This window comes from Rhinolophus ferrumequinum, chromosome 11, assembly GCF_004115265.2.
Source record: "Rhinolophus ferrumequinum isolate MPI-CBG mRhiFer1 chromosome 11, mRhiFer1_v1.p, whole genome shotgun sequence".
NCBI lineage: Eukaryota > Metazoa > Chordata > Mammalia > Chiroptera > Rhinolophidae > Rhinolophus > Rhinolophus ferrumequinum.
In genome coordinates this window covers 17,021,379-17,043,503 of record NC_046294.1, presented here as the reverse complement: position 1 = coordinate 17,043,503, position 22,125 = coordinate 17,021,379, and the positions used below count along the sequence as shown (strand labels likewise).

General features: G+C 37.4%; 2 protein-coding genes across 3 annotated transcripts; one reads left to right on the top strand and one right to left on the bottom strand.

Moving 5' to 3' along the window:
- Positions 1-433: 433 nt before the first annotated feature.
- Positions 434-22,125, top strand: API5 (apoptosis inhibitor 5). Of its 2 annotated transcripts, none has more exons than XM_033120509.1 (14): positions 434-653; positions 5,382-5,543; positions 6,603-6,696; positions 7,644-7,709; positions 8,236-8,387; positions 10,005-10,211; positions 10,867-10,971; positions 12,107-12,196; positions 13,110-13,291; positions 14,255-14,348; positions 15,976-16,032; positions 16,585-16,661; positions 17,177-17,313; positions 20,010-22,125. In XM_033120509.1, the coding sequence occupies exons 1-14, from the start codon at positions 585-587 to the stop codon at positions 20,030-20,032; spliced, it is 1,515 nt and encodes a 504-aa protein (XP_032976400.1). In that variant the 5' UTR covers positions 434-584; the 3' UTR covers positions 20,033-22,125. The 2 variants fall into 2 exon arrangements, with proteins under 2 accessions (XP_032976400.1, XP_032976399.1); XM_033120508.1 differs by having other exon boundaries at positions 20,005-22,125.
- Positions 6,973-7,424, bottom strand: LOC117030441 (40S ribosomal protein S27-like). The gene has a single exon (XM_033120510.1). It carries the CDS (start codon positions 7,422-7,424, stop codon positions 7,137-7,139), a length of 288 nt encoding a protein of 95 aa, XP_032976401.1. The 3' UTR covers positions 6,973-7,136.

Genomic DNA, 22,125 nt, shown 5'->3' with positions numbered 1-22,125 from the left:
TGACGTTTGAATGTTTTTTGTTAAAAACAAAACAAAACAAAACACTGGACCCACTGCCCCCTACTGTCAGTGATTTGTTACCTTCCTTGAGTCAGAAGGAAATAGTTTTTGACTTCTCATACAGCTTGAACTCCCACCCCTCATTCTATTTTATTCCCTTTAAGATCACTTTTCTGGCCAATGTGAGATCTTTTAAGGACAGAAACGCAGTCATCTTTGCATGTTCCTCCACGCCTCCCAAGCCCTAACCAAGAGCACCTAGCGAAACACATCCTTCAAAAAAAAAAAAAAAAAAAAAAGCTAATCGAATCTTTCTTGCAGCCTTTTGTACCTCCAAGCGTTAGAGGGCGATAAAACCCCAGGAGACGCATTGGTTGTCAGTAAAGGCCGCTCCCGACGCGCGCGCCTTTACGTAGACGTTGTGGGCGGAGCCGTCCTGTGCGCGGTGACTGGCGGCGGCACTGGCGGCAGCTCGGGGCGTTAATAGTAGTGCGGCTCGCGGGTTCGGGGAACTTCACAGGCGGCGGTGGCGCCGGCTGGGACCACGACGACAGCAGGAGCGAGCCCTGGGCTTGTCGCTCACCATGCCGACCGTGGAGGAGCTTTACCGCAACTATGGCATCCTTGCCGATGCCACGGAGCAAGTGGGCCAGGTAAGTCCCCGAGCGGCCTGCAGGGCCCGGCGCTCCGCGGCCTCGGGGAAGCGCTCGGAGCCAGGCGGGGACTGCTCTTCTCCGTCCCGCGGCGTTCCTAGCCTCCGGGTTCTTTCGTCAGGGAAGGCCCCTCTGTGGGAGTGCAGACTCCGGCTTCAGCAGGGAGAGCGCGGTCCCCGGGTCCCAGGCTCCTCCGCTTCCCTCGGCAGCCTTTTCTCGCCGTGGCGTCTCCGAACTCAGCCTCCCCTTACTTCTCTTCCCTAGCCCTGCCTTCTAGATTTCGAAGTCTTTCTCCCCCTTTTCGGTGGAGCTCAGTCCCTCCAAAGATTAGATTGAGAGTTTCTGACGAGATCAAAAGGTGTCTTTCTCGAAGTAAAAAAAAAATCGGTTCATTTAGGGAAGAGTAAAAGAGTAAATGCTCGGGAGAGAGGAGTTTGTGAAAAACAGAAGAGGGGGCCATTGGTCCAGACTTGAATGGGGCTCACGATTTCGTTTATTCTGGACATGTTTTGAGCGCCTACCACGCTCCAGGCGCTGTGAGGGGCGCTAGAGGTACGAGGTAGAGAGAGCCGGGCTCCCCGGAATTTTTAGGGAGGGCGACGAGTGATAAATAAGAAAGAAGGTTCTTCTATGGTTTGTTTGGTTTTTTTTAATGGGAGGTGTTGTGGAAAATATAACAGGGCCCTGCAGTGGCAACGGAGGGGAGGGAGAGAATGCAGCTTTCGGTAGAGTTTGTCTGGCAAGAGCTCTCTGCGGTGTTTGCCCCGAACACACTCGGAGCGGTGTTGTCCACACGAGCCGTTGCGTCTTCGTGAGTTTTCCAGCTGGAATACGTTGCATTTGAGGCGATAAGTGTGCGTGTCTGTGCGTGTGTGTGTTGGCTTGGGAAGAGAACCGGGCTCTCTGGGAGGCTATTCTTGATCATTGTTAGAAATCCGATGCCATGTATTTTCAGTGCTTAGAACTTCTTCTGCTTACCCCATCCCATGGGGTAGGAAGGGGAAGAGCCTAGACACGAATAACGTTGACAAAGCGGTGGTACTGCCCCTTTTCTGGGCATGTGTCATGCAGGTAGGACCTTTCCGAGTCGTCCGGGGAAAAAAAAGTTGGTATTTGGGACGTTATTTTAGCTTAATCTAGAATTGTGCATACACAGTTTCAAGTATCAGATGAGTTTTCCTGCCCTACCTCTACATAAAGCGAGGCCCTTCTCACCAGGGATTATCTCTTATGAATGAAGAAGCGAGCTTGATTCACACACACAGGTATTAGATCGTGAGCATGTATTTTCTAATAAGCAAACTGCAGTTGATAAAGTCTAAGGGCAGCATTATTTAATCCCCCCAAACCTTCCAGCCCCGCTGTCACCTTTCCTCTGGTAACTCCTGTGTCCCACCCAGCTGTTCAGCCTCCCTTTCCCGAACGAACTCTGCCTCTGCTGCTCTGTCCGGTCTCCTTCCTCCGCTGTGTGTTCCTTTATCTCGCCGACCCCCTTTTCCATTGCGCTCTGCCCAGGGCTCCCCAACTAGCCAAAATGGTGAGCAAGCCGTGGCTCACCGTTATTTTACATTGTTTGAAATTTTTTGAATTTACTTAAAGTTAAAATGTAGATGCTTAATTCGATATAGTCAAAAGGGTTTTAGGCTTAACCACACCCGTTAAAGGGAGCTAAAATTAGTTGGATATAACGCGTAAACTGATTTCTCCCGTGTTCTCTTATACAGGAGTACACTGGCTTTTCAGGGTGGAAGAGCATCAACTTGACTGACTTATATTCATGAAATAGCATTATTTTGGTATCTTTTTTTGTATGATTAAGGTACAATCACAGCTCAAGCAAGTTGATAATCTCTCAAAAATATTTGCTTTAGTATTAAATACAAACTAGATTTATTGAGTCTGAGGATATTGCTTAGCTTATCCGTTTTCTTTTTATGGCGTACTTGAGAAATGTTTGTTGAAATGACGTCCTTTCTTCTCTAAAATTATGATTTATTTCTTAGAGGCTGCATCCTGGTCCCAAACATAGCTTTACGTGTCACGCTTCTGAGCACTTAAGCATATTGGTTGTGTTTTGACAATCAGTATCACTAATTTTTTCTTTTAGAATGTATCTGCTGAGTGTGAAGCAAATTGTAGTTGACTTTTTATTTAAAACTACCTTAGGGATTTTTTTTAAAGTTTGCTTTTTAAATAAATATTAAAAGCACACACAAGTACACAGTTTTAGAAATGCATTAAAAGTATTTATAATTAAAGCTTCTTAAGAGCACAAGTTTATCTACCTGACACTTACAGCTGTGTTGGAAGAGAAAAGTAACCTGTGCTGTGTAGTTTTGGGAAAATTTTATTGTGGTTACAGTCCTACCTGTCACTAAATCACTGTGATTACCAAAAATATCACATATCTTGTGTCATACTTTGAAAAGCAGAGTAATAACTACTTTAGGAAGATTCTGTAAAAAAAAAAAAAAGATCTTGTCCCTGTGCTACAGTCAGAAGTCAAATTATTCAAAGAGCTGGCAAGGAAGAATATCATTTTATTTTGCATTATTTGAAGAGTAATTAGTTGAAGTCTATTAATAATGTCTGTGAAATTATTTGATAAAAACTGATGCCTACCAATGCTAGAAACTTTGATTTTTAGTTTGAATATGTTCAAATGTCTTCACTTTCCAAAGAGTTTGCTGTATTTGGGTTGCTGCATTCCCAGTTTGTTTGCCTGTGTGGAGCCTGTATTGCGGACTCAAATTTTACCTTTGACAGTCCCAGATCTGTCAAGCTCTTTTTTTCTCTTCTCCTTTATTAAGATCTCAGAACTTAAAGAAACTTGGTGTTAGGTGTAGATCTTGACTTTAGAGCCCATCAGAACTATGTCCAGGTCCTGGATCTGCTCCTTAACATAGCTTTGGACAAATTATTTTGCTTCTCTGAGACTTGGTTTTCTCACCTGAAAAACAGGGATAGTAGTAACACCTAACTCACAGGATTACTATGAGGTGTGTACACAAGGCATTACTCAGTTCCTGGTAGGCTTTCAAGAAATGTTGCTAATGGTTCCTTTTTATTCTCTTCCAGATTTTCTTTTTCTTGGCAGGGGGATGAATTGTTTCAAGTAGGGATTCTTCATTTAATTTTAGATAATGTAAGGAGCTTCTTCAAAGGGCTTTATAAAGTAAATCTTTGCGTTGGAATTATAGGAAATTGGATTGTGATACCCTGCAAAACAAGGATATCAGAGCTATTCAAGACTTTGATTTTATTAAGTCTGTCTAGGAGCTGTGAGGCAAACCACAGGAATGTAAAGTGGTAGAGAAGTCAGCCATGAGTTTTTGAACCTTTGCACTGGAAAGTACATAATATACTTTAAAAGTAGTAACTTCTGAAGACTCATTTTTATGTCAACATTTCAGGAGGAAGCAAACCTTACAGAATTTTTTTAAATTTAGGAGGTTGTGTTATGTTTAAGATAGTAAAAGGAGTTTTTATTAATCAGTTGATGGACTTTAGAACTAATTTTTAGAATTTGTTTTTTAGATAGGTTGGCAGTATATGAACTTCTAAGGTAATCTAGTAATTATGCAAATTATATTAAAATCTGTACCTTTAAAAGATCTAATTGTGTCCCTAGCCTTTTATACATAGAACACTTTATTTCTGATTATAAAAAAAATTGAATGTCCTTAATTGTGATCCTCCTTACCCAAATAACTTCACATCCTGCTTTATTTTTTTCCCTTAACATAGTAATGTCCATGAAAAGAATTATTAAATTTTTGATCATTCTATAATCCGTTGGATGTTTATTAGTCATTTTATTCTTGATGGCCTGAAGTAAGCTCACGTATCTGAAGCACTCAGAGCATGGCCTTATACAGAGTAAACACTGTTATGTACACATTTGGTATCATTTCTATGCTGTTTAAGGTTTTACAGGGATTCAAAGTTTTGTCCATATGTCCAAACAGAAGATGTATCTGCACTCTCTGTGTATTTATTACTATTCTTAGCCAGATTAACCGTTGTCATTTAATGAAAGGACTGGTTTGAACTTGAAGGCAGGTGTATAAGGGGGATTAGTAACTTGTTGACTCTTCACATTGTGAGTGTCCGACGGAGAGCACTTCTGAATTTTTTAAAGAAGGAAACATGAGCTTTGGATGTATTATTCTAATACAAAGTTAAACATGTGACATTAGAATCTGTCTTAATCCAAAATTGGCTGGCTATATAGAATGAATTATTGTTTTCATATTCTAAACTATGAGGCAAAATAAAGATCCCTCACCTTCCTGGTATTGCTCAATTTGAGGAATGTATTCGCTTCACCTCTTTCAAGATGCTCATTGGAAACAAATATATTTAAGTAACGTAACACAATTCTTTGAGAATTCCACAACAGTCACCACAGTTTTTTAAATTGGGACATACAGTCACAAGGCGAGGGTCAGTAATCACTAGCATGAAGAAGTGTTGGTACATCAACAAACTTATTTGTTTTTTCCTCTTAAAATTATAGTCAGCCTTGTCTCTTCCCCAACCCCCAGATAACTCAGGGGGGGGGCAGGGGAGCAGATGGTAGGAAGGTAGGTGTCCAATTTAAGCAGTAAAACTCTGAAACTAAGCCCTATTTCTTAGCCTGTATAAAATTTTACTAATTTAGATTCAAACAAGTTTGTTTAGCTTCTCATCCTTCAAAACTGTTCCTCTTCTGCTTTATTCTTTCAGCATAAAGACGCCTATCAAGTGATACTGGATGGTGTGAAAGGTGGTATGAAGGAAAAAAGATTAGCAGCTCAGTTTATTCCAAAGTTCTTCAAGCATTTTCCAGAATTGGCTGATTCTGCTATCAATGCACAGTTAGACCTCTGTGAGGATGAAGATGTATCAGTAAGTTTATGATGCACACTTTTCAACAAGCTTTCAGATGTTTCCCTTGCCATTTCCAGACATTTTCTGTGTGTAGTTAATGTAACTAAAGTACCAATCATATCATTGCCCAATAAAATACTGCAGTATGGTCTGGCACGATGCCATACCAAGGCTCAAATCTTCGAGAAAATAGCTCTTTCACCACCTTTCAACTGTTAAAAATGCATAGGCTCACAAAATACTTTTTTTTACTTATCTGTTACCCACTGGTTAAAAACATGTTGTGGCTCTCATCTTTTTCATACATTGTTATATGCTGTGCATATGAAATTAGACTATTAGTTTGCAATCTGCGCTTGCCTTGGATATTAAAAATATTACTAGTATACGTCATAAAACAGTTTCAATAACCCTAAATATTTGCATAGCAGAAAAGGAATTGTTTTGTGTAATAACTGTATGTGATTACTAGAAAAGGAATAGTTTTTCCTTCAAACAGAATTAGCTGTTAGCATTTCTGACTGCTGACACAGGTTCCTAAGAATTTTCAACTATTATTTCCTAGCTTTTCAAATGAAATTAGCAAATTATTACCAACATTTCATGGAGAGTTTTCTAGATATTACTCCTCTACATTTTTACGTTGAACTAAATAAGCCAAGGCCATGTATTTGGCGTCAAGTACACAATATATTCACAAATGTGTATAAAGTAGTCAATACTGAAAATTCTAAAGTAAATAGTTACTAGATATGACATTGCCACTGTAGGCTTTCTTAAGGTAGTAAAGTGAGTAAAACCCAACAGTTGTGTATAAGCACCGTATAAACCATTGTTTATAATCTCAAATCTGTCTACTCCAGTCAGATATAATTGTATTTGACGTCCCTTTCCACCACATTTTATTTCTGTTACTTTGTGAATCTTGAATGTGAAATTGGAGCAAATTACTTCTAAAACTTCTAAAAATCTCATGTTTTATGTTTTTGTGACTGTGGTTTTAGTTTTTTTTAAAGGTTGGGTTTATTGTTTTTATTGATGGTATTTGGTTAACTTTTTGTTTGAAATCATATCTAGATTCGACGACAAGCAATTAAAGAGCTTCCTCAATTTGCCACTGGAGAAAATCTTCCCCGAGTGGCAGATATTCTAACCCAACTTTTACAGACAGGTAAGAAATTTTTCATTACCCTTTTACCAAAATGTAACTTCTCTTTGAAATAGTGACTCTGTATTTAGCTTTCTTATTTTTAATTAAAATTCTTTTTTTATTCAGTAGTTTGAAGCTTAATGACTTTTGATTACCTAATTCCTAGTTTTGTTTTGTTTTTAATTCTATTTATAAAGGCAAAATGACTGCATTGCTTTGGGAATTTTGATGCATCATGATTTTCCCCAATTTCCTGTAGTTTCATAATTGTATTTTCTTTTCTTTTTTTTTTTTTTGCCCATAATTAAAACTTTATTGAAAAACTGACACCAAAATAGGAGAGGTCACTGTTGTACACTTACAAAATTAAATGTAATTACATTATCTTGTTAGATTAACTAGAATTACTGAACTGATAAGGCTTTCTGTGATATAACAAATTCAGGAAGTTGTGTGGATCATTAGTGTTGCTTTCTTCTAAATGAACACCCTTCTGTGAGTCTGGCCTTTCCTCCTGTCGGCTGGCACAACACTGTTGAACAACCTACACAAAGAACCACTGTCTGAGCATGGCTGAAAACCGTGGTAATCTTGTAGCAACCTGGACATTTCACATCCATAAAATAAGAATTTGGACTTTGAACTAGCCATTTCTTTTTATGTTTTTTCTTTTCCTCTTCCAAGGACAGATGTAGTAAATCTCTAGCCAAAGGCATGTTGATCCTTTCGCAAGCCCAGCCCAAACTCATAATTGTATTTTCCTAACATAAGAGCTTTCAAGGTATGCGAGGTCAGGTTCTCTACCTTTTTAAGGAAGATGTATTTTGTTGGTACTTAAAAGAAATACTTAGTTATATGTCTCCTCTCAATGTAGTCTGTGAGAAACTATGTTGAACTTAAGGTTTAAAAAGGAAGCAGATGATGTTTTTCATTTATTTTATATATTGTACCACTTTTTCTCTATCCAGATGACTCTGCGGAATTTAACTTAGTGAACAATGCCCTGTTAAGTATATTTAAGATGGATGCGAAAGGTAAGGCCACTTCTTCTGAATTGTGTTTGGTGTCTTAAAAAAATTGAGGAGCTTGGCATTACTGATTAAGGATAAAGTCTAGGATTCACCCAGAGATCTATTTTCATAAAAATTCTAAGAGTTCTTAAAAAAAAAAAAAAGAAAGAAAGAAAGAAAGCTGCTTAGTTCAATAGGTTTGTGACTCAAACCCCAGCAGAAATAATTGCAAAAACACATTGAACTTTTCCATTAGAAATCTGCTGGGAAAACTCCCTTTGCCACATAAAAGAAATTCTCCAAAAATACCTGAGTTTTATTTATTATTAATAATGATTTAAAAAAAGGAAAAGTCATGTGCAACCTGATTCTGAATCCATGAACAAAGCATGTGATGACTCTTATGGTTGGAGGTGTAGAAATTTCAAACTAATTTAACTAATATCTGATATTCAGGATGTTTATTAACTCACTTGAAAAGAAATATAAATTGAGTTAAACTGAAAAACTTCATTACAATATAGAATTAACTTGCTATTTTGTTTTGCAGGAACTTTAGGTGGCTTATTCAGCCAAATCCTTCAAGGAGAGGACATTGTTAGAGAACGAGCAATCAAATTCCTTTCTACAAAACTTAAGACTTTACCAGATGAAGTCTTAACAAAGGAAGTAGAAGAACTTATACTAACTGAATCCAAAAAGGTAAGCTTCGTTCATCATTTAGAACTTCTCTAAAGCAAAAGAACATATTTGAAATTAGCAGTATTCATCAGTGCTGTATGTAGCTTGTTTATAAAATGATATATATCCTGTTAGAACCACCATAGAACTTTAAGCCTATTTTGCACTTTGGTTACTTGTAATGATGAATCAGTATGTTAATTTAAAAGGATGTGATCAAATTCTGAGGATACATGTTTTAGGACTCCAAACAAATCACCTCTTTCAAGAAATTTTACCTAATTCCCACCCTTCTCTCCCTTCTCTTCATATTCTCTCATATTATTCTGGATCATTTCAAAATGGAAATGAAATCTCATTGCAATTACCTATTTTTTCATCCTACCTCTTCAAGATTGAGAGACCATGCTTATTTGTCTGTGCTCCCAGATCTAGCATAGTTATGGACACTGAGATTCTCAAGGTATATCACAATTAACTTGCACTTATAAAGTGCTAAAGCTTGGGAATAATTTACTTTTTTTATATGTTTAAGAGAATTCAAAAGTTTCTCTAATAGCACTGCTTACTGGTAAGATTTCTTCAGTGAGAGAGAAAGGAGCAGCTCTCCAGCTGGGAATGTCCACATATTTTCCTTATGCCCAGCTAATAATCTGGTGGAGTATGTCATGATTGCTTGCTCCTTTGGCCAGTGAACAGAAGGGCTTAGACCCACTGATACGGAGCACTTACATTAAGACTTGCATGGTCTCCTATTTTGTATACAATGACCTTATTAATGTGGATGAGGCTGCTTTTAAATACAGGAAACAACCGAATTTGACTTTTAACAGTTGGCTACAGAATTTCTCAATCTTTCTTTTCTTTTTTTTTTTTGCTGTCATCCCCCAAAAAACCTTTTTAGACTTTTTTTTGGTTTGTTTTGTTTTGGGAGGGGAGGGGAACAGGACTTCTATTGGGGAACAGTGTGTACTTCCAGGACTTTTCCAAGTCAACTTGTCCTTTCAATCTTATTTGTGGAGGGCGCAGCTCAGCTCCTGGTCCAGTTGCCGTAGTTAGTTGCAGGGGCCACAGCCCACCATCCCTTTCGGGAATTGAGGAGTCAAACCCACAAGCTTGTGGTTGAGAGCCCACGCTCCAACCAGCTGAGCATTCTGGCCACCTGGGAGCTCAGCGGCAGCTCATTGATTCATTCTATTTGCGGATGGCGCAGCTCGCTGGCCCAGGTGGGAATCGAACCGGCAGCCCGTTGCCCAGGGCTTGCGCTCCTACCAACTGAGCCACCCATCCACCCCTTGCAACAGTTTTTTCCTTAGCCACTCTCCCATGAAATTTTAATGCCACAGGTATACTGTCTGTTTAAGTACTGTATGTATATCTGTGCTTTATACATAAAAAAAGTAAAATTTTCCAAGAATCAAATTTTGCCCCATTGGAGACAATATAGCACCCCATATTGAAAATGAAGGTTTATTCTGAAGCTAAATTGACTTAAGCTAGAAGTTATCCTTTCATCAGTATTTCAGAAATATTAGTTGCAAACTGACTTCAGTAACTGAAATTTGCTACACTCTCAGTATTGATCTTTCATTCGCATTCAAGTGATAAAGATACTTTTTCTTACTTGTCTCTTTCCAGGTTCTAGAAGATGTTACTGGTGAAGAATTTGTCCTGTTCATGAAGATACTATCTGGGTTAAAAAGCTTACAGACAGTGAGTGGAAGACAGCAACTTGTAGAGTTGGTGGCTGAACAGGCTGACCTGGAACAAACCTTCAACCCGTCAGATCCTGACTGTGTGGACAGGCTCTTACAGTGCACTCGGCAGGCGGTACCCCTCTTCTCTGTGAGCTCTATGTTTTACATCGCTGGTATTTGGAGTACTCTGTTAGCTTGTATTTCTGTAGATACTCACTTGAGCATTCTCCTCAAACCTTTGCATAAAAGTAGCAACACAATGAAGTCAATGTTTACGGAGGCCTGAGTGTGGTTGGCGAGAGGCCAGAGCATTTCTTTAAAGTCTTGAGAATTTTACATCATACTTTTCAGTTTGGCTGAAAACACTTGTTTTAGTAATTTAACTTTTTTTCCTTAAATTTTCTAACAGATTATTCTAGGTAAATATGCTCTTTACCTGGCTTTGTGCTATCATCTCTGGCCAGGAATGTTCTGCGATGTACATACTGTAGTTTGAAAACCAGTTTAAAGGATCTGTCCTTTTTGAGAAATGCACAGTCTGAAATTCAACACTGAAATTTCCCCCAAAATTTGACCCGAGAACGGAACAGTTCCAAGATGTGTAGATGTCCCAAAGCTCCAGGTTACCTTGCAACAAAGTGTACATTGTCTAGTGAGGTTATTTCTGGGGTGCTCTGGGGTATGCACCATAGTGTATTTGTAGATGCTGTGGTTCTGTTAGCATTTGTTAAATGACATTCTATTATATCTAAGAGAATATGTCTCCCTTTTTTGACAACTCAATGTTCTTTGGATTTTTGTAGAAAAATGTGCATTCCACAAGGTTTGTGACTTATTTCTGTGAGCACGTTCTCCCTAACCTCAGCTCCTTGACTACCCCAGTGGAAGGTCTTGATATACAGTTGGAGGTAAGAGAAAATTTCTGCTTTTAGTACTGAAAAGGTATTCTTATATTTTACGAAACCACTAACTTAGATCTTATTTCTAAGAGTAAAGGCCTGGTGATGGCTAGCTGGTAGTCTCTCCGAGGATTAATTACATAGGAATGCTTTATGGATTCAATTAAAGGTTACTGCAATAGGAAAGCACTGCTTGTAGTTTAATTATAGTCAGTCTCCACCTTTGTAGCCTTAATACTTTTAAATAAGGTATTTAATTCATGACAGTTCCCATCTCTGTCCACAATGGATGGAGCTAGATTTAAGCTGGATTAACACAAAACATCCTTTATCCATTCTCCAATAGAATTGTATCTTAGCTGTAACGTACATGTACATGTTTTACATTTACTTATCTTCCCACATTTGACCAGATTCATCTCTATCTCTAGAATCTAGTGCAGAGCCTGATTCTGAAAGGCACTTGATTGTTGAATTGAACTGAAATATGGAAATGCATGTGCCACTTCCCTCATAGGTCTTTGGGACAGAGAAGGTCTCGCTGTGCACTAACACGAGTTTGCTTCACGTGTTCTGGGTGTGGCTCATCAGACTGGGATTGACTAGAGTGGAGATGAACCTCAAAAATAATGGCAATTACCAATACTTTGAATTAGTATCTAGAGACTAAATTTAATAGCAAATGAGGCCCACTCTAAATGTTAGTAAATACTTCTTTGCTGTAAAGAGTTCTTCCTCAGTGTCTCTTCAAAGTACAAACTGCCAAGTTAATGTATTCATCATTTTTGCACTGTATTTTGCACTGTCATTATTAACCTGTAACAGAAAGTATCATGTATATTCTTTTCCTTACTTCTACTCACAGCTATGTTGAGAGTCATGAGATCTGATTTCTAAGAAAGTATGCCTTGCCACTGACATATTTTGTGACTTTCCCAAGTCACATCAAATTTCTGACCTTCAGTCTCCTCAACAATAAAGTATAGGGCTGCATCTCTAAATATTATTTCAGTTCAAACATTCTGCTTCCATAAAAGCATAATTGAAAAATAAACAGTCTTAAATAGTTATCTAGAATCATATTTATTTTACAGCCCTTGCTCATTCAAAAAATAATACTAATCACAGTGAATTGTGTTTTTAGGTATTGAAACTACTGGCGGAGATGAGTTCATTTTGTGGTGACATGGAAAAGCTAGAAACAAATTTAAGGAAACTGTTTGATAAGTTATTGGTGAGAACTTTTTTCTTTCCTTATGGCATAGTCAGTATTTAGCTCCATAGTCTATAGTATAATAATTCTAGCAAGTGTTCGCTACTCAGACCACATGTTGTCTACTTCTTTAAAATATGTTTTAATCTTTGGCATTCCTTCTGTTGATGCTTTGCATATGGTACAGGATTTATATTGTAGGTCTGCTATTCCTTTATCAAAATATTTTTTACATTTGCTGCAGTTCACCATTCAGGTTGCTGCCCAAAGCCAACTAGCTTTAGCAACCAGGAAATAAAGTCATTTAAGTCATAATCGTGGGGAAAATAGGGCATCTGATAAAGTCATTATCAGCATCACCAAATGATTTTCTTGTTGGATGTGAGCAGTTACATAACTGACATAGTGATAAGCATTAGACCCATCGCAGAATTGAGTCACCTAGCATCTGGTGCTCTTCCAGACCTGGAATACCTATTAGGGTGTTACAACACTGATATTGAATGCCTCTGGCAGTACTTTGAAAGAAAAGAGAGCCGATACTTAAATAATATGGTCTAATATTCAGAGATTTTTAGTGTTAGTATAACGTAGTGCTTAAGAGCATCAACTTCTGATGTCAAACCTAGATTGAATCCTGACTCTTCAGCTTACTGATTTTTTTTCCACCATAGGAAAGATACCGAAGCTCTCAGAACATTTATTAAGTGCTAATAAATGTTAGCTACTTTTATTGCCATTGTTAGTAGTAGCAGCTATAACATAGGTTAATATGGAGAATTGACTAATTGTTGATCCAGTAAGGTCTAAAAGATATCTTACCTAAATTTCTGATCTTGGTAGTTTTTAATGCTTCATGTCCTACAATTAGTTGAGTATATGTTTATAATTATTTAGAGCAGATTGCAAACTTCTCTATATTTTCATCTCTTAGGAGTACATGCCTCTCCCTCCAGAAGAAGCAGAAAATGGGGAGAATGCTGGTAATGAAGAACCCAAGCTACAGTTCAGTTATGTGGAATGTTTGTTGTACAGCTTCCACCAGTTGGGCCGAAAACTTCCAGATTTCTTAACAGCCAAACTGAATGCAGAAAAGCTCAAAGATTTTAAAATCAGGTGATGTATGATTGAAGTAGTCCAATCCTTGGCAAAAGTACTTTGATGGCTATCTGATGCTCCCTGGGATTTATTTTCATTTTTACGAGAGCCCTCTTTCCACCCTACCTTACCCTAGTGGAACAAAACAGAAGAGCCACAAAACAGGAATGCATGTAAATGTACAACACCTGTGGCATAACAAATCCATAGGGGAGAATGAACTTGTTCAAAAATGGACTCTGGCTCTCCCCTCTTGCTTTATGATTTAGGCAGGTTCCCTAACCTCTCTACCACCCCAAATTTTCCTCAGCTGTTAAATAATAGCACTTGCCTCATAGAGTTGTGAAAATTAAATGAGACAAAGAATGGAGCTTTGAGCACAGTGCCTAGCACATGATGGGTACGCAGCCAACTGTAGCTACTATTGTTATTAGTATCTTAGAGTGTAACTGAGGGGCCGCCCTGGAAAAATCCTAAGTCATTTTCACAAAGACACTTAGTACTGAATCATTTCATTAACAGAGTCACGTCTTAAAGTTTGAAACGCTTGGCCAGTCAGCTGTTACTGTCCTAGTCTACTCTTTGGTAAGCAGAGGTGTAATGATTGGTGAAACATTTGATCAGAAGCAGGCAAGTTAAGAAATTACTCTAAAAATGAAAACAAAATAAATGATGCCTGTTGTTAAACAGAGTGCCTAGCAGTCTGCAGGATGGAGTTACGGTACCAACTCTTTGTTCACATAGTACCTGGGAACAAACTTAAGAGATTACATGGAACACTTTGAGATTTATATGAGTTTATAGTAGTAAATTCTCAACTCTGCAATTTTGTTTATTTTTAACTAGACCTTGAGGTGCAAACAGGTCAAATACTGTCCCTTGTTAGCAGATAAACACAAAGATTGACTTGTCTAAGTCAAAGTTGAAGTAGGACAAAGTTGAAGTGATGATTTGCTAATTAACAAATACTTCTTCATTTAGGTTGCAGTACTTCGCCCGGGGCCTGCAGGTTTACATCAGACAACTTCGTTTGGCTCTCCAGGGTAAAACAGGCGAGGCCTTAAAAACAGAAGAGGTAAGAACACTGGGTCACATCTGACAAGCAAATTTTTATAATAGCCCCCAGTTATTCAAATTCTTGCATTGAAAGGTAACATTCGACTTTATTTGAACTGGCGATACAAGTCTATATTGAAGATATAATACGATCTTAGAAGATTGTCTACATATTTAGTTATTTGCTAAGTTATATTTTTATCATTGTTGAAATATCTTGAATGTTTCCAATGTTTGTAAACAGTGTTACCAAACTTAGATACACACTGGTCTTTTACTGGGGTCTCATTAGCAGCACATGTTTAAATATTTGATTGATGGTTGTCAAATTTTTAATTTCACCATTTTGAAACCCAAATACTTTACATTAGAAAAAAGATTAAATTGCCCATTATATACCAAACTATATGCATATTTGTATTGGGATTTTTGGTTCCCTGATCTCACCTACAGGTAACCCCCATATAACATGCTTGTTAGGTTCCTAAAAAAATGCCGTGTTATGTAAATCCATGTTATACAAAACAAAGAGCTAGTACAAAAAAGAGGGTTAGGTTCCAAAAATTAAAAAAACATACTATTATATTTTTATAATTAAGAGAACTATATTAAAGCAATTTTCACCAATAGTATAACATTAATATGTATTAAATAATGTTTTCTTCTTCATCACTGCTAGTAAGCTCCATTAATCGAGGGCATTTTCTTTTTGACAAGATATCTTCATCCTTTGAACTTAATACTCCAGGAACAAAATGGATTTAAAATTCTAATAAATTTTAAAATTCTGCAGTCAAATCTGATACGACACCCACACTGGAATGAAAAATTTCAAATGAGATATCTTTTGCTCTTTAAAGCTCTTACTATGTTCTGTGTTGTACGGAAATTTCCCTAATTTCGAATGAAATATTTTGTGCTCCTAAAAACTCTTATAATGCTCTGTGTTGTTCAGGGATTTCTCTAATTCTCAAACCGTGTTAGAGTGAAACCGTGTTCTAGGATGCCGTGCTGTACAACGGTTTCCCCCCAATTCTCGAACTGTGTTAGAGCAAAACCATGTCATAGAAGTGCCGGGGTTACTTGTATTTTGAACAGTCTCATCCCAGGCCTAATGAAATATTTTGTTTTCATCATGTCTTTCTGTAACTTAAACTGATTATTTTTGAAACAACTTCTATGTGCATATAACTTGTCTCTTACACATTTTTCAGGTAAATTGTAGATACCGTGTTTCCCCGAAAATAAGACCTAGCTAGACAGTCTGCTCTAATGTGTCTTTTGGAGCAAAAATTAATATAAGACCGGGTAGAATAGAATAGAATAATAATTATAATAGAATAATTATAATATAATAGTGGGTCTTATATTAATTTTTGCTCCAAAAGACATGTTAGAGCTGATTGTCCGGCTAGGTCTTATTTTCGGGGAAACGGTAACACTTTCATGTTCTAACCTGTCAAGGGAACACAAAGATTTATTTGGTTTCTCTGCCATCTCTACACTATGTAGTTTAGAGTCAGAGAATAGGAATAAGCAGAAATGATTCTGAAAGAGAAGTATAATTACTCTAATTCTATATGGTAATGGAATATGCATCATAAAAGTTACTGGCATTTTAATTTAATTTTGTTTACCTTTTGCAGAACAAGATTAAAGTTGTTGCATTGAAAATAACAAATAATATCAATGTTTTAATCAAGGTAAGTCTTCCTTTCTTACCCAGTCTTCCCAGCTAGCTGGAAAGGTAGTGTAAGAGGTTAACCATGCACTTTGAGGTCTGTAATACTACTATTTAAGGGGAGATGCCATTGCATTCCCAATGTTTGGCCTTTTAAAACTTAATGCTTTTTACTATATCCAGTGACATTTCTATAGTTATTACAAAATCATATGTTATTTTATTTATTTAAAAGTTATTGCAGAAGATACTGCAAGCAAAGGGAGGCATACAGATTTCCTCTGGCCCAAAGCATTAGAGCAGATACATCTGGATTCAGAAATTTCACTGACTTAAGTTCTGGTGGTTGTAGTGCTACTGAGTCCTTTCAAATTGCCAATAAAATCCTGTTTTGCTTACACTAAGAATGGACAGTCCTACGTAACACATTGAGAGCTTTCTGTATTCTAGGAAAGCTTCCTTTCCTAAAATGAATCTTTAAGATGTCTCCCTGTTTTTCACCCTCACCACCACTCCCCACACCACCAATTACATTTCAAAATACAGAAATCTTATCTAATTTTTGTCTCTTCAGGATCTCTTCCACATTCCTCCTTCTTATAAGAGCACAGTAACATTATCCTGGAAACCTGTACAGAAGGTTGAAATTGGGTAAGAAATACATTTAAGAGAGATTTAAGTGTTCTAATGTTTATGATTTATAAATATGAAAATCTGAACTCAGATGTTACATTTACTGTACAAAAGATAAATTGTTAAATGATTCTTAATAAGATGTTGAAATATGGCAATTAGAAGCACGACTTAAGATATAAAATCTAATTCTAGTAATTTATAAAATGATAAACTGGTGGAATACAACCTTGGAATTTTCAGACTTGTTTGTACTCCTGTGACATAACTAGGCTTTCTGACAAGTTTTACAGGAGTCACTTGCATGTAGTCTTGGAAGCTACATACTCTAGATTATTTTAAAGCCCTGCAAATGCCCTCTGACAATGTCTGCATAACAGGCAGTTAATCTGATGACATCAGAATGTTACTTACTTTTTTCAAGTGTGACTATCACCTTTAGAATGTCTTTCATAACTGATATGCTAAATTACCAGTGTATTGATAGCCTCTGGTATAACAGAATTTTATTGCTGTTCTTCCTACTGTTATAGGCAAAAGAGGGCCAATGAAGATACAACTTCCGGTTCACCACCGAAGAAATCACCAGCAGGACCAAAAAGGGATGCCAGGCAGATTTATAATCCTCCTAGTGGGAAGTATAGCAGCAATTTGGGCAACTTTAATTATGGTGAGCGTTTCCGTTTGGGAACAAGCAGTATAAGAGATTAAGCAGAAATTGTGTTGTGCTTGATTTTCATTATCAATTATATATAATATCAGAGCTCTTTCATGTGATTTTTCTGACTTGATGTGGGGAACTAGAGCTGTTAGGGAAAACAACTCATTCCATTCCTCTCTGACATACTCTTGTGGGCTTACTGAATTGAGCATGCAACTCTAAGAACTTAAAAAAGAAAAATATGCCTCTTGTATTCAGAGGAGCCAACAGAACAAAAAAGAAAGGAAGTTGGCATGAACCATTCATTCCTGGTTTTCCCTTTTCTAGCTTCAAGGCAAAATACTGCATTCCCCCTCAGGGATGGAGCTGAGGGAGAGATGTAGCTTCTGGCAGATGTGGTATTAATGATCCTTCATGGACTTTGTCACCCTACTGCTTGTCCTCTGTCTTCTGTACTGCATCCAAAAGTGAGGTCATAGAAATGGAGTCAGATGTGAAAGCATTACCTGGCAAGAAAGATGTGTCCCATGGCGGTCTCTCCCGCTGCCCAGAGTGCAGTCCATACAGCATATTAATACACTCAGTAGATGTAGCTGAACATTTAAGGGTAACCCAGTTCTTCATATTAAAATTGACTCAACAACAGTTGAAAGAGTGGCTTTTAGTAGTCTGTTAGTTTATAGCTAATAATAATATCAATAAAGATGTTAATTTGCTGAGAGTGTTGATACTAAATTTATTGAGAAGTGAGAGTTTTATAATGAGTATGGCAGGGGGCAAATGTGCAGACATGTGCAGTAGATGAGGCCAAACCATAAGTAGTAAAAAATTGCAGGAGTTGTAGCCGACATAAAGGTTGGGACACGACCTGAAGGCCTCCATGGTCACAGCCTCTATCACTGGGAGCATCTTGCCCTCAGACCACCTCTGCTTTTCTGAATGCGTTCACTGGGGTAATAAACGTGATGGTTTCATTTAACTGGTTTGCATACCAATCAACTTAGAAAAATGTGTCATGACGTGAGAGGTGACTATGAATGAGATCCCATTCTATTACACAGATAAATATTGGCTAAGCCGGGGAAAGATCTAGTCAGTTTTCTAACTCAAGAGTTTCTGGAGAGGGAAAAAAACATCAAAATATCATCCAGATAAGGTAACTATGTTTCTAGCCACAGTGGCAAAAAAATGGATTGCAGTAGTGACTTAATAGGAATTTTCCAAGTGTCCATCATTATCGATTGAAGATAGCAACACCAGGTTCTTTTTATGGCTCCTAACAAGACTGCTGCAATAAGGAAGTTGAAAAGTTCAGTGAAGAGACTTGCTCTTTGGAATTAAAAGTTTAAAACTCTTAATTCATTTATGTATGATGAAAAGTCCAGCCTTACTGATAAACTTCAATCAGTTTTCTTCACTGGAAAGACTCCTTTGAGGACTATTTCTCTGGAGCTATAAAAGAGAATCACAGACTGATTCTACAGTATGACTCAAGTGACTTGATTTTTCAGGAACAGATATGTTTAATTTACATTAGTAATCCAAATACCATGTGTATATGTATCACCTTTTCAGCACCACCTCAGAGCAGCTCATGTAGCTGATAAAGCAGTGAGAAAAACTGTCATTTTTGTAAGTCGGGGTGCTTGAAATATTATGGCCAAAACAAATTGACTATCCATTGCAATTGAAAGGAAAATTTCAGTCTAGCCCAATTTTTCAAAATTGATCATTGACAGTTTACAATATTTGCATTTATGTCACCAACTTTTGAAGGCCAAACGTTTTAATTCCAGATTAAGTATAAAAATGTTGATAGTTTCATTATCTTTGGTAGTGATAGGCACCAAAATAAAGAACTAAGCAATAACACTGTCACCTTGAAACATCTTTGTTAATGGGACACATTAACTGATTACCTACTATGAGTGTATTTGGCACCTTGCATGTGCTTTGGTACATAAGCGGTCTGACCATTAAGTTCATGAATTTGTTGGAACGATGTTGCTAACCTTTTTTGATATCAGAGTGATTATTCATTATGAATTTGTACCAACTGGACAGTTAACCAAGTTTACTATTTGGAAGAGCTGAAAAGGCTGCATGAAAAAGTTAGACGACCTGAACTTTTCGCCAACAATTCATGGCTCTTGCATCACAACAATGCACCAGCTCACACGGCACTGTCTGTGAGGGAGTTTTTAGCCAGTAAACAAATAGCTGTATTGGAACACCCTCCCTACTCACCTGATCTGGCCCCCAATGACTTCTTTCTTTACCAGAAGATAAAGGAAATACTGAAAGGAATGCATTTTGATGACATTCAGGACATCAAGGGTAATATGACGACAGCTCTGATGGCCATTTCAGAAAGAGTTCCAAAATTGCTTTGAAGGGTGGACTAGGCACTGGCGTCGGTGCATAGCTTCCCAAGGGGAGTACTTCGAAGGTGACCGTAGTGATATTCAGCAGTGAGGTATGTAGCACTTTTTCTAGGGTGAGTTCATGAACTTAATTGTCAGACCTCGTATTCTACCCTGGTTTTACATACAGATTGAATTTGTAGATGGTGCAGCAGAATACCAGTGCTGCTTTTACAGCATCTAGTGCTACATTCAGAGCTACACGCTACATTTCTTCTGTGTTTGCTGTTTCGTGAAGTCTTGAGCAAGACCTAAACCCTTGTTCGCTTTTTCGTAGAGCAGAGAGGAGCCTTCAGGGGAAGTAGAGGTGGCCGAGGTTGGGGAGCACGAGGAAATCGTAGTCGGGGACGACTCTACTGAACAAGACATCGCATTCATCAGCATTGTCACGAGCTTAATATACTTAAATTCTACTACTCATTGGATTGCCGGGGATGTCCCTTTAAAAGGACTGCTGCCTTCAGCTAAAAACTTAATGTTCTTTATACCTTTGTATGTATGATCTACTTTTGTATCAGACCATGGTTGTGTCCAAGGTAAAACCACAGCGATATTTTTGGATGCTCTGTGCACAGTCTTGACTTGTTTTTGCAATATCATCATTATTAAGACTTCATTTTGTGAATCTTTTAAACATCTTAATAATTTGTTACTGAGAGCTGTTCAAGTCTAAAATGTAATGAAATTCAGTCCATTTCTGATAACTGGCAAAGATCATCAGTTTTGAAAGGTTACTGATTTTCCTCTCCCGTCTTATTTTTTTATTTTTAATTTTTGCCCAATATATGGAGAAGAGTAATAGTCGATCTTAACATTTTATTGTCATTGTTTTTTAATAAAGCTGCTAGGCAATGGTTCATTCCTACCTAGTGTCATAAGAGCAAAATACTTAACCAACTTTCTTAAAATGTAGAAATGACATTACATTTTTAGGAGAAAGTAAGTTGCTTTCCACTGCTTACTCAATTAACTCTTCTCCATATGTTGTGATAAAACTTTTGAATATGGGCTCTTACTATTTGAATAGAAATGTGTATGTATAATATACATACATGCATAAGCATATGTGCGCGCGTGTGTGTATATATGCATGCTGTGAAACTTGACTACACAACATAAATCATTTTTTTAAATTCCAGGAATGGGTAATCTTTGACATGGTGATCACCCTTTTGAGGCTGAATCCATTATTAACTTGTTATCTGTGTTTTCCTCCCAGTAGTGAGGGATTTTGAGTCAGTTGTACTTACATGATTATTGTTATTTAAAACTAAAAGTAAACAACGGCTGCAGTTTCAAAGATAAGTTTGGAGGTTCTGGTTGGAGAAATACAGCCAAAATATTGAATCTGATGTACATATAGGTTTCTACAGGATGACATAGAATAATTTAGAATTGGGAGATTTAATAACCAGGGCAACCCAGGAAAAGTGACTTGATAACATGGTGTACCAATAATAAGGGATGCTCCTCAGTTTGCTTTTGCCACTTTGAAGATTTTAACTTCTCAGGTTATTAATCAAAATTATTGTATAAGTTAGCTAATAGAATCTTTAGGTGAAAACAACAGATGGGGGGTTTGTGGAGTGTTGAATGTCATGGGCATTTTTAGTAGTATAGGACCTTTGCTCTGCATTTGAATGTTTCATATATTTTTGTTCCACAGTTAATCTTCCCTCCCTAAGTTTGCTGTTCGAATCCAATGCCTGAATGATATTTTCTAGTAGTTTGACAAATATTTTGAGGAATAGTTTGTGATTCCAATGCAGGTGTCTTCATTACTGTTACCTCTACATTGGGGAAAAAGTAAAACCCCTTTGTTAGAATTACTGCACATGTTTAAGTACTAGAATGATACCAGTGAGCAAAAAAGTTGGATCAGCTTAACTATGGAGTGGTGGCAATAATCTAAACATTCCAAAAGACTGAGCTGAACCTAAGCTCCCTTGGAATCGGAACAGACATAGGAACATGGAATTGCCATTTGAAAACTGTGACCAGGTAGTCTGGGCCTCAGAGGCAGATCAGCCAGTGGCCCAAAGCCATTTCAAATACAGAAACTATATTGGGACTACAGTTATATAAATTTGAACATTAAGTGTAACTTTTCCTCTTTTTTTTTTTTTTTTTTAAGAATATTTGTAAACTCAAAGCTGAGCAGAAGTGACTTGACTTTCTTGACGTTGATACTGAGTTGACTGTGTTTCTTCCTTTACCACCTCATTGTACCCTTCCCTTTCCTAAGGCAATAGTGCACAACTTAGGTTATTTCTGCTTCAAAAATTTGAATGAAAAACTTCATGCCATGACTTTTTTTTTTGCAAGACACCTGTTTATCACCTTGTTCAAAAGTAAATGTTCCCTTATGCTTTTGAAATAAATTTCCTTTTGTAATTTT

Excerpts from the sequence above, each read along its gene's own strand:
- API5 (XM_033120508.1), top strand. The coding sequence starts at position 585 with ATGCCGACCGTGGAGGAGCTTTACCGCAACTATGGCATCCTTGCCGAT. Across the intron at positions 8,388-10,004 it reads TACTAACTGAATCCAAAAAG|GTTCTAGAAGATGTTACTGG; the intron begins GTAAGCTTCGTT and ends GTCTCTTTCCAG. Across the intron at positions 10,972-12,106 it reads GTCTTGATATACAGTTGGAG|GTATTGAAACTACTGGCGGA; the intron begins GTAAGAGAAAAT and ends TTGTGTTTTTAG.
- LOC117030441 (XM_033120510.1), bottom strand. The coding sequence starts at position 7,424 with ATGAGTTTGGGCTGGGCTTGCGAAAGGATCAACATGCCTTTGGCTAGA.